The sequence below is a fragment of the Falco cherrug genome, chromosome 4 (assembly GCF_023634085.1).
Source record: "Falco cherrug isolate bFalChe1 chromosome 4, bFalChe1.pri, whole genome shotgun sequence".
NCBI lineage: Eukaryota > Metazoa > Chordata > Aves > Falconiformes > Falconidae > Falco > Falco cherrug.
Window position 1 is genome coordinate 29,829,388 of NC_073700.1, and position 12,825 is coordinate 29,842,212.

The 12,825-nt window shown below is 35.4% G+C and overlaps 1 protein-coding gene across 4 annotated transcripts in view; it reads right to left on the bottom strand.

Annotated features, from left to right (window-relative positions):
- Nucleotides 1-12,825, bottom strand: part of SDK1 (sidekick cell adhesion molecule 1) — a 412,574-nt gene that overhangs the window by 293,109 nt on the left and 106,640 nt on the right. For all 4 annotated transcript variants that reach the window (XM_055708535.1, XM_055708536.1, XM_055708537.1 and 1 more), the window contains one exon: nucleotides 2,975-3,134. In XM_055708535.1, coding sequence (XP_055564510.1) covers nucleotides 2,975-3,134 — 160 coding nt within the window. The remainder of the gene's footprint in view (nucleotides 1-2,974; nucleotides 3,135-12,825) is intronic.

A 12,825-nucleotide genomic window follows, 5' to 3' on the forward strand; every position in this document is an offset into this window, starting at 1 on the left:
AGACTACAGGTTTTTAATAGCCATACTTGTGAAGACAGAATTAAAACCAAACATATTTTATTAGGTAGTCATATAACTTATTATCTATTCAAACTTTTTAACAAGCGACTTATGCATCAACTGACCTAACTTTTTTTATACAGAACAAAATTAAAATTTGTCCAATGTTAAAAACACAAATAAATAATCAAATAATTTTAAGTAGTTTGGGAGGGAAGTGTACTGCTGCTTAGATGTAACCTTAGTCTCTTCGATTTAAACAAATTAATATCTTCAGGCCACAAAAGCGAATATGGAAGACACACCTAGTCCAGAACTTCATTCAAAAGAAAACAAAGAAAAAGAAAGAAAAAGGAAAAAAAGTCACTGCCTGAACTTTAGACTCTTAACTTAGACATAACCAAAATTGCTACTGCACTCTGCAATACTGATTTGTTTTCATTACATGTATCTCAGATCACAAAGAATTTATAAGGTTGTTTTATAAATTCTTAATACAAACTAGTGTATGCACAGTCACTATAAAACCCAGGCTGTGCACATAATCAGCATCGTTATACAAAGAAAAGCTGTTCATTCAGGGTCACCAATGTCAAAATGCAAAGACTCCAATTAGTTCTTTACTCACTTGGTGTGTTATAATAAGCTTTTAATATTTTCAGCCTGTTACAATATAGACATTACTTTAACTGAGACACACTAAGTAATATCAGTTACCAAAAATCTTTGATTGATGATTCAAACTGCAGCAGAAGTCACTTAGGGAAGATCCATGCATTTAAACACAGTATTTACCCAAGAGAACTGCAGAGCAAATTATTACAGTGTCAAAGTTCAAATTTTGCAACTGGAATTTTTATGTCTAAGCATATCTTTTTCCTTGCTTTCATTCATCCTAATGCACCTATGCTATACAATCCTTTCTGGAAGCTTAAAGCTTTGCATTTCTATAGAATCAAAATCCTGTTTGGCTTATCTCTGACTTTGGTATAGTAGTAGTAGTAGTAGGGCTGCAATTTCTAAGTTAATATTTTCTATCAATGTTATTTTATTATTATAAACCAGTATTCTTCTGTCTTCTGAATCACCTCTGCAGCAGATGCTTCAATTAGAATTAGAAACAAGAACAATATAAAAAATGCAAAATTAAGAAATACAGCTTGTATCATGACCTGACATTTGCTAGACTAAATTAAGCCAAATGACAAGAAGCAAGGTAGTGTGTACAGATATGTACGCACACAGCTTGGGGAAGGTTTACCAATACTAACTTACACTGCAATACACAGTAAAACGGTAATTTTGTATTAGCATGTGCACTTATTTAAGAAATACCACAGCATAAATGTCACAGGATCTTATTCAGATTTCTCCTAGCATCATGAAACGTAAGTCTCCCTGTGCCTAGCACATCTACAAAGCTTGAGTGCTAACCTCTGCTGTTTGTTGATTCCATGTTCATGGGTTTTGTCCTCCCACACCATTTCTTTGTCAGCTTCTTACGCAGTTAAGAGCTGTTGTCAGCTCCTTCTACCAAGGAGCTACAGCAGATTCTGCTGCTGTTGATCAAAACAAGTGGCATTTACACAAAGTGACGCTCAAACTTTCTGTGATTAATTGTGCTATTAGAGATTTTTTATTTTCTAGAAAGTATTCACAAATCTCTTCTATATGTGTGTATGTCTCATTTTGAAGAATTAGCGTATCTCAAGGCTTGAAACCAGCAACCATTAATAGATACAATGACTCATGGCTAATTGGTCTCATCTAAATCAAAAATCTTTAAATTCTAAGAAAGCTCACACAGAACTATATGTTTGGTTGGAAACATAGTTGTTAAATACTGTGTGTGCTAAATGACCAAAAAAAAATTTTTAAATGTTATTTAATGGACTTTTTTCCCTACTGCTTTGTAAAAGTAAATAATATAAAAATTAGAACTAAGGTTATAATTTTGAAAATCTTTGAGAAAAGTAATCATGGACTACCTTGTGCAACAATATAAACTTTATATCATTATCTGCATTTTTATACTAATCTATAATATAATTTCTGCCTATAGTGATGTAGCACAGCTTTACCTTGCCTTAAGCAATGTAATTACTAAAATGCTGTAGTTAGCTTGGTTTGCTAAAGATATAAGTGTTATACACAGGCTCTGTCTTCACATACCCACCCCTTATAACTTCTGAATTCACTGGGTAATTTCAACAAAGTTTGAAAGCAGCAAGTAAGTTGCATAAATACTAAATTTCTGTAAGGTTCTAGACATTGCCAATCGCATAGGGGAGACCCAGTTAATGCTTCCATTAAAGAAAAGCAGATAAAAGTTGGCTGGTTTACACTTTGATATTTGGCCAGCCATCAGCAAAAATGTAGTGCTGATTATCCACAGTTTGTTTTTTCTCTTGCTTGACAGGATATCTTGCAGAAAGGGGAGGGAGTCAGTGAGATCCTGGGAGCAAAATGCATCATCATAGAAGAACAGTTCGTTAAACTGTAAGATTAATTTTTGCATTCTCAGAAGTGAAACTAAAAGCTCCATATGCAGTTAAGATAGACTGCATTCTTCTAGATCTCACTGAAAATAACAGTCCCATTGAGCTTAGCTTTGTTAAAGGACGTGTAGCATATCATATGTAACATTTAGCTAAGGAATATGCCTGCCACTTATTACAAATACATGTAAGGTTACATCTCCAGTAAAAAGCATCTTTAGTACTTAAAAATTCTAAATTAGGACCCTTGTTTTGAAATGTGAGAATCATTTTTAGCAAAGGAGGTTCTGTCATAGAGATCTTACTTTATGAAAAAAAACCCAAACAGTCTTATTTCATGTTGAAAAATACATTGTCGATATATCAGCATAAGCAAAGCTGTTTTGAGGTATTGGAGATTTGGGGGTGGGGGGAGGGTGTTTTGGCAGGTTTTTACAATTACACTTAGAGAAGGCTATTATGTACGTTTTATTTACTTGTATTCGCTGGAGTAGGCGGTTATTTCACTGTCATTGTGTAACCACTTAAATTCCAAGGGCCAACTGCCTTCAGCAAGGCATGTAAGTACGAGTCGATTTCCTTCCAAGTGTATCTGGGGCAAGCCTGGTTCAGTCTTGAAGTATGGTGCAACATCATCTGAAATACAAAGAGAAAGTGGTTTCGTAAGCTATTTAAGTGAGTATAGTGCAAGCCATTGATATTTAGCTCTTTTTCCTTCTCAAAATGGCCATTTAGCTCATTTCTTCTCAAAATGGCCATCGTAAAACAAGACACAACATGATTCGGTAGTTATAGCTTACACTGTTATATTCATAACTAAGCTTTAGCTTGAAAGGCAGAATTCAAAATACTTTGATAACCTTAGTTCTTGTTACTTATATTAAAGTGCCCACTCAGACAAGCTTCTCTCCATGTTTACTGTTTACACATACGAGAATTTCATCATTGCCTACTGCAGCATGCAGTGAACACCACTACTGGCTTTCTTTTGCCTCTTCTCTGTGAGGATTAAATCCACTCAAAGCTTTTTTTTATTATTATTTCTTGAATAGAAACCAGAAGAGTAATCTTGGATAGAAATGATTATCACAGCAGGAAAAATCTCAAGGTAAATGAAGAATTTTGATAGGAAAAAAATAGTTTAGAAGAAAACAACTCACAAAACCAGAGGATGAACGTGGTTTTCAACATTATTGCCAACCAAAATGTGTTAAATTATATTACCTGAAACAACTAACGGATTTTGAATTGGGGTACTTCAATATTGTTCAAGGGTCACATGTAGTCTCAAACTCTTGTTCTCCCATGGATCACAAATGCTCAAAATACTCCAAGCAACAACAATCTCGACTGGTAAATTGCGAAAGCCTCACGCAAACACAGACTTACTACAAGTCTACACCTGCTGGAGATGCACCCCTTGTCACCTCTAGGAGATGAAGGCTTTCACACCTCAGGCATCAAATTTCTACTTGTAACTATGCAGGAATTACAGATTTAATCTTAGATGTTTACAAATACCTTCTATAATCAAAGTTAACATGTTTACATATATATGTAAAATACACAAGTTACATTCAAAAGCAGAGAGTTAATGTAAAATATGAAATCATATATAATAGGTAGATGTTACCGCACTCTGCTTTTTAGGAGTGCAGTGTGTGCGTCTGTCTGTATTTTATATATAAAATATAAAATAAATGAGGAAAAAAAAAATACACAAATGTTGTCCAGTGCAACTAACTGTTCAGTTAAATTTCTTTTCTTAAAAAAAATTATTTTAGATCAAGCTCAGGTATTTTTATACTTGCTGTTTAAAGTGTTTAAGCTATCTTTTACGGTTTATGGGGAAGTGATCTCATGTACTATTCAAAGCTGTCTGAATTTTTTAAATCCACAGGTCACATACTGTAATCTTTTATAGTTGATAGTCACCGGACACCAACCACACATGTTAGGGAAGAAGGAGCTCAAGGCAAGGGGTGGCAGTGGCTATCCAGGTGCCCTACTGTTCCACTGATGGGATGGCATTGAGTATATGGCAACATCAACCTCTCTAAGCCCTTATCTTTTGCTTGCCTCTTATCAGGGAATTTTTATTACCTAGCAGGCCAGTGGCAACCCAGACTCATTATCAGCCTAATCATACAGTCCCAGGGTAGCAGCTGTGCTCCAGCTGAGTGTGGTCAAGGAGTCACAGGCTGACTGTTGCCAAATTATTTGCTGCAATTGGCTATAAAGTTGAACATCAGCTGCATGACCATTTGATGATTTGTACTGACAAATTGTCTGCCTAGTTTTTAGAATTTAACTTCAGAAACATGTAGTTAATTCTGCAGGGGGAAAAAAGCACGTCATCTTAAAGCAATACTTACAAACTATTAGACAAAATCTAAACAAACAAAGTTAAAAAATGTATTTTGAGATAATACCTTTTTCTGATTTGTAGCATTTTAAATGATTTTATTTTTGAAACAAATTGATTAATGGCTAGTGCAAAACAATATTTTCTTTACATTGGATATACAGGAAGCTATGACAATTCAACATGCGAGAAAATAGGAACAGTTCCAAACTTGCAGATAGTCCCAGGCAAACTAAAGATGGTTTTTGCACTTCTTTATTACCTGACCGAGATTATATTCTGCAAAGCTTCTTTTGTGGTTTTAATGACTGCGAACATTGTGAAGAAGTATTATCTCAGTTCCCGTTTTGTCCTAACCACTAAAATCACTGTTATTTTAAACTTTAATACAGAAAATTTGAAGTCAGAATTAGACAAAGTTAGTGTGAAATACAGTTATTTTACCCAGAGCAAAAAGCAATTTTTTGCAAAGATATTTCTAAGCAGGTGAGGAAATGATAAATCCTTTCAGAGGCTTCACATGCATTTTGGGGAGACTCCCAAAGGAGTTATGAGACAGACATTCCACCCTTGCAAGATTAACGGTGTTGGGCTTCCTCTGGAGATGAAAAGGCAGTGGCGGGGAGTTGTGCTGCTATTTAGGGGAAAAGGTTGTAACAGAGTCCAACTGGTAAATTGAAATGATTAGGGACAAGTTCCCTGAAAACAATGACATTTACCTGCAAGTATATAGAGGCTCATGAAATGAGCATGTTAAACTATTTCTTCCTGAAGAAAGTTGAGCCATTCAGGGAGATTACAGTGAAGCTGGTACCTGCATTATAAACCTCCACCCAAGTAACTGGCTGATCCTGTTTTTTACTGATTTAAAGACACATGCAGCATAACTCCTCCATTATTTCACTCTGAATTATCCACTTACTCCTTCTAACTTACATCTTTCCAAGAAAAAAAGTATTTATTTGAAAGACAAAGACTGCTGCCCACAAGTCTGTCATTCAGCCCTATGTTTCCCTCCTCAAATATTCCAAACCCAGTGATGCTGCAACCCACTCAGAGCTATCTCCCATTTAAAGTATCACAATCAGGCTGGCATTATGTGAAAATGATTCTCAAAACTCAATCCAATTCTGGTAGAAGCTAAAATTTAATAGACCTACAGGAATATTTTTATAAAGAATATAGCATGCTTTATAAATTACCCTAGCTCTCTGGAAGATTTACTTAAAAACCTTGAAGTAATTTTATCTTCTAATCTTTTATTCCTGACTTTCTCATCAATCACATGCCAACAGTTTATCAAATTCAATTATGTAATCAGAGCTCACTAAATATTCACTGAAAGCAGAAATGAAAATAAAATACTGAGCAAAGATTCCATGAAGAGAGGTAGCAGTAAAGCTATGATGACTTTGGCATTTCTGCTGCACGGTGCTGCTCACACCTCAGATGCATGAATGAAAGAGTGCTGCACCCAAATATTTGCATCTTCAAGTTGTAATGGAAAGCAGAATTTTAAACTGGATCTACAAGGACAAGTTTGGTTGCTGTAGAGCATCCCAGAGAAACAGGAAAATTGGCAGGAAAAATGAAAGCCATCTCAGAAAGAAAATTGTAGGAAAGCAATAACTAGGTAAGAGATGGAAGATACAAGGGGATCATTTAATAGGTATGAGATACTTGCACGTCATTAATTAAACACAGGAAGGGCTGCATCTCCATTTTTATTGTCTTGAGAGATGGAACAAAAAGCTAATAAAAAGCCTGAGTCCTAGAAACAGGAATAATAAAATACTGGAATTAATATTCTTAGCTAAAATAGTTTTTTGCCTACAAAAGCCAAAACCAAAACAAAAACAAGCATTCATGCTATAGGCTGTTGCTTTCTTCTAAATGCTAAATGTGTTAATACTTCCAGCCTCTCTGGCTCTTCAGCTATGCTGATTTAAAAATAAAAATAGTAATAATAATAAAATTATCTGAGTTGCAGGGAGGAGTGAAAGGACAAGGTGTCAATCTGCTGGCACAAATATACCTCTTTTACAAATTTTCATGAAGTCTGCTTACTAAATTTGCTAACATCCTGACCAATATCCTTAAAAGGATGGTGCAGATAGATTTTTGTGTCAATCCCAAGAAAAAATAGGATTGAATATGCCAAAATTATCCGGAAATTTGCTCCAAAATATGTCTGCCTTGCTATTGTGCATCATTGAATTGCAACAGTTCCATTATGCTGCCAGGTTAGCCTGTCTGTTCTGTTTCTTTGGCACATGCAGAGTTTAGATAGATTTTTTTCCTCAAAATAATAGTTTCAGGACCTAATTCAACAATGCCTGTACACTTTTGTTTGATTAATGCTGACATTTAAATGCAAAAATGGTGCTGTATGCGATTGTTGCCTACTCTGGGCTTCTCCCTAGCCCTAGCAGATGAGATGCATCACAAAAAGCCAAGAGCTTGCTCATACTGTATTCTCCCTGAAAATCATGTTCCAGCACAAACTTACACATACAGCCTGGAAGAGGAGAAGGCAGCCTGACTGCAGAGATTTGTACTGAATGGAATGAAAACAAAAATTCCAAATGCTACTCATTAGTTAACCAAGGTATCTAATCTCATAAGGATGGTATAAGTGAACATGACTTCAGAAACTGAGGAGAGTACTATCTCAGGGAGCCCAAACATACCCTCTAATAAACACATTAACAAAGTTTGGCTAATCATTCTTAGCCCTCTTACAGCTTCTATGTGTAAAATACATAAAGCAAATCAGATTAAATAGATATTTCAGTCACTACAGGGTGCTACAAAATATTGAAAGTAGTCTTGCAGGCCTATAACTCAGGAATTCATATATTTTAATTAAAGATACAATTTGATCTTAAAGACCCCTATATTACTGAGAAAAGGAAAGTTACCATACTCCAGTGAAATACCCCATTCACCTGCATCAGTAAAAAATGTCACAACTACCCTGTTAAAATTTCAGCATTTTTTTCTCCAGAAATTTTTGATACCAACAGCTAGAGGTAAAATCACATGCCCACATCTTGAGAAAATGGGTTACTGTAGTCCTAAACACACTCAGAGGAAGAATAATGTAGTGAGTGCCAGGAACAGGTTAAGAGATCCCCACTGCCATTGCTATTTGTCTTTGTTATGTATCTCTACTTTTAAAGTCATTTTTAGGTGAGCCAATATTGAATATTAAAAGCAGATTAACCTGTTCATAAATCAGCAAGTCAGAGCAAATACAGCTGAATCACTAACAAATGTCACTTGAGCAGCTGTCTTTCCATCACTCAGTTCACCCAAAAGATATGATAATGAAAATAGATTTGACTGAGATACATTTTTTCAATGAACCCAAACAGAAATACTGTTGGTTTATTAAAAAACCACACCTTTACTGATTCTAACTTATTAGTCCCTAGTTAAAGCATGATGCACATCACCCTTTCTTCATATGCATGTCTAAAGCGACAATCAACTGACACAGAAAAATAAAGAACAGAGTATCTCTGAGGAATTTTCCAGGAAAATGAGAGTAGACACATAAATTACATAGAGAGGCTGAATGATCAGCCCAGACAAGTGACAATATATAAATTCTTTTGCTCTCACTGTTTGTAGGGAAAAGGGATGTGAGCCATCTTCAGGTAGGTTAATGAAAACTGCCACAAAAAAGAGTATTTAAAAGATTTGTCTAGGGGATTGAATGCATAATACAAAAGTATAGCTAAATTAAAAAGGAAATTAGGAAACACAAACTACAGACAGGAGAATCTTTTCAGTAACCTAGAGAAAGTAGGTACAACTATGGACAGCAGAATCCCATCAAGAACAGATTAAAATTCAGCCGTGTCATTCATAGACTGATGCTTTAGAGCGCATACAGTTGTGTATGAGCTGCTCTGGGCTGATTGACAGCTGATAACTGCAACCTTCTGGGGAATCAGGACTGTTTTCTTCTTATTCCCAACTTGGATATGGAGAAGATTTTTTGCCTTTTTCCTTTTCGAAAGGACCTTTTAATCTTATTATCTTAGTTCCTGATACGCATGCATACATGTGCTAGCTCTGGATGCAACTTGCATTCTCTTGTGGAAATGAACTTCAACAGCTTATATGGCACAAGAGTTTGGAATTATTACATAGTAAATCTTGTGAAATGTACCAGGAAGTTAGATTGAGCTCAGATATATTTGAATCAATCTTCTTTTGAACTCAAACCTTCTAAAATGCATTGGTGAGATGCTATGGAAGTTAGTGTATGATCTATTCATAAACTGTCAACAATGTCAAACATACATTAGAGCATTCAGTCACTTTAACTGTATTGATTTGCAGGAAGGCTATTCTACCCGAAATATTGGATGTTTGAGATTCAAATTTTCTTGGTTAGAAGTGTGACATAAATCATCAAGTACAACAATTAAATTTAAATTGCATTTTACTACCTCATTCTAAGCCTAGATTTGAAAGGACTGATGCATCACAGTGAATATTTCATTAAAACATCAGGTTATTTTTCAAATATACTGCCGTAGTTAACAATTTTCACACAATGGTATAAAGCATTCCCTTAAAGTGCATTTCCCGAAATTTTATCAGAGACGATATCTGCTTTTATATTGGAATAGTTCTGAAGCAACTGTATTTAAATCAGTCTTTCTTCCTCAATTTCATAACTCAAGTAAATGAGCCCATGCTACCCAGTTCTGTCCTCTTCTAGATAAGAAAGATAACCTGCTTGTTGGATACCTCTACTATAATCTCTAAATGCAAATACAGTATCAGCTGAGGTTGATGGATAGTGCTTTTAAAGGCTTAATTGGGGATGGAATTAAATTCTTCTAGGACTCAGCAAGTTCTGTGAGGAAACCTACATATTTTTAGAATAAGTGACATTTATTTCTTTTAAATGCACAGTCACTGGGAGACAAGATTTCAACGGGTAACGTTTTTAGCCTTGAATAGGTCAAATGACTAATTGGCAAGTTAGTTATTGGGTAATTGCCAATCACATATTTGATTTGGATGGAAGAAATATTGAACTTAAGATTGCATACCTGTTGAATGCTATCCCAAGAGGAAGACTAAACATTCTTTAATGTATAGAGATGATTAGCTTTCAAAAATCCAATACAACAGGAGTCCCATGTGGCAGGAATGAGTGTTTCACACTGACAGTTAAGTAGCTTTAATTAACAATTCTTTTCTTTTTTTTTAATTGAAGCATCAGTTCGCTATTTCAGAATTACCTAAATGGCACTGCAGATTACATTTTGCTTGTAAGCTGCTCATTCCTTGATGTTAACAGATCGCCTTTTCCCAAAAAATTGCCTAATACATAGTATTTAAAAGAACAAGCATCACAATTCATTCTCTTCTACAATTCTAAGATACGAACCATGAAATGACTTGTTGCAGGAAAACCTGTTTTAGTATTTCTTAACTTTGTTTTAAGGCACAAACATTTCCTGTTCTCTCTCTCAACCTTCTTCCATTTTTCCCTAGTTTTATATGAACCACAAAAACTTATTTTCATGCTATGCTGAGACAAGACAACAGAAAAAAAGCTAGAGCACTTTTTTTTGATAGAAAAGAAAATCTTACTATCACCAGTTGCTTAAAAGCCCTTAAACATAACCTATTCTTTGCATTCATAAAATCTGCTTCACTCTGCCACCTATTTAAAGACCATCCTTTCAATCACTACAGGATCATTCTTGAGGAAGAATTCCCTTTTGAGAAAAGATTTCTTAAGTTTTGGAAACACTCAAACCAGAACCAACAGGAGGAGGGCCCATGGCAGCACAGAAGAGTTTTTACAGGACCTGGATTCTGGCAGAAAAAAAAAAACCCACGGTGGTTGGTAACATCACTCCCTTTAAAATTCAACATAAAACTCTCTTGGTTATCCCCAAAATACACTGAGAAAGACTTTACCACATGCAATTCTATCATTGTTTTCTTAAAATTGATTTCTTTAACAGACCAGCCGAGGGAAAAAAAAAAAAAAAGTCTGTATCATTTTAACTGAGCCTCAAGCAGCTCCTGATGCATTAACCTCAAGTCCCACTAAGGTTTCCTTTTCCCATTTAATTTCTACACTTCATGTTTTAGTTTCATTTTCTGACCTCCTGTAATATTTCAGTTGAGTCAGGGCAAAAAAAAAATTGGTTTGTTGTATATCAGAAGGCAATCACAACTCAGTTTCATGAATTCATGGAATATCTGCTGTAAGGTTAAAAATCAAGAAGCTACAGGTGATGTTATTAAGTTATGTTTAGCATATTTCATCCTCAAAAAAGGCTGCAAAATTATTTTTGGAAATATTCATGAGAGGATATCTTAAAGTTAGAAATGTAATGAGAGAAAAAGGCACGGTAGCATACAAAGTGGATGAATAAAAGAGACCCCATTAACTACCAAAACCAAAATAAAACCTCACAAGAAACCTACAACCTCACTGAGTTGAATTTGGTATCAAAGCATAACCTCCATGCTTTTTATATTCTCTTCATATCTAGTGATGTTTACAGAGACTTGCAGAGCTCTCAAGGAAATAAGTTGTTACTGCTTAAACCTCGGCACGCAGCAGGTGGAAGGCAAAACTGCCTTACAAAAGAGAATCCAAATATAGCAGGATTTCCTTCATTATTTTAACGGCAAAGGAAGCTACTGTTGCTACTGCATAATCTGCAACCTCCACCTACTGCAGGGGCAATCTGATCACACTGGTATCTATCCATCTATATATGTATGTATATATATACACTAAATATTCCAGTTGACACCAGGATGAAGGCAGGATGAAACCCTACAGAACATTTAACAGAACAGAAAAGATGAAAACATAAATGTGCTTTCCACAGGTTCATCCTTGGTATACAAGGAGTTCTCAGTTGGTTATTCTGTAGAAGACACATTAAAGCAAAAGTGTAAACAGCTGATGAGTGTCTGGAAGTACCAGAACAGAAACACAAGTTCAGCAGGAAGAAACAGTGCTGCCAGACTTGAAAGCCACGTAAGGCCACCTATTTATTATTTCAAGGAGAGAATTACTTCTAAATAGCAAAGCAGCTATGAATATCCATAGAAAATACAAACACATATCTCTTTTGATGAAGGGGACTAAAGAGGAAATGATTCATGGACAAACCTTTGTTAAAAAACAATACCCACTCCTTACTGCTATTGTTATTTTGTTTATGAGTAACTTGTAATTTTCTTTTTGTGCCCTTTAAACTTGAAAATGTAAATAGGTTTATAAATTGGATAAGGCCTGCCCCAGCAAACTCAATTCAAAGGATCTCAATGGTGCTACTGAATTCAAGGGTGGTAAGCACGCAGCCATACACTAGACTGAACAGAGACAGGATTGTTCCTATCCTTATGTGATGCTGAATTAGAACAAAACCACAATCAAAGCACAGTCAAAAGTTCACAGAACTCAATTGAAATATTCCCATCATCTTAAGCAAACTCTGCAACCAGCACCTGGTTAGTGCTTGAGCCAGAAACAGAAGCACAAAGTGATCCCTGCAGACGTCTCCAGGTATCTAATTGCGCAACTTGTGTAGACAACTGGTAATTCACTGTGTGTGCAAACAGGGCAATACACCTTTGCTTACTTTCAGGTAGAAGAGCAGGCACCAATTAAGGGCCAGATCAAAGGCTCTTTGAAAACCTGACATAAATTGGTTACCTTAATTTCCCCAATATCGTCACTTATTTCTGCGTCTTTCACACTAAACCCTTTCAGAACGACCCAAGTGGAATTCTTTTACTACCTCAGGAATAATACGCTTATCTAGAGACTATAGAATTATTGTCAACAATACTGACAAAACACATAATGTATTTCTTCTTGTCAGAATTGGAAGAAACATATCATTGTTCTTGAAAACGTAACTTTAGCTTGACATATCTGAAGGCAAAAAAAAGGAGTTT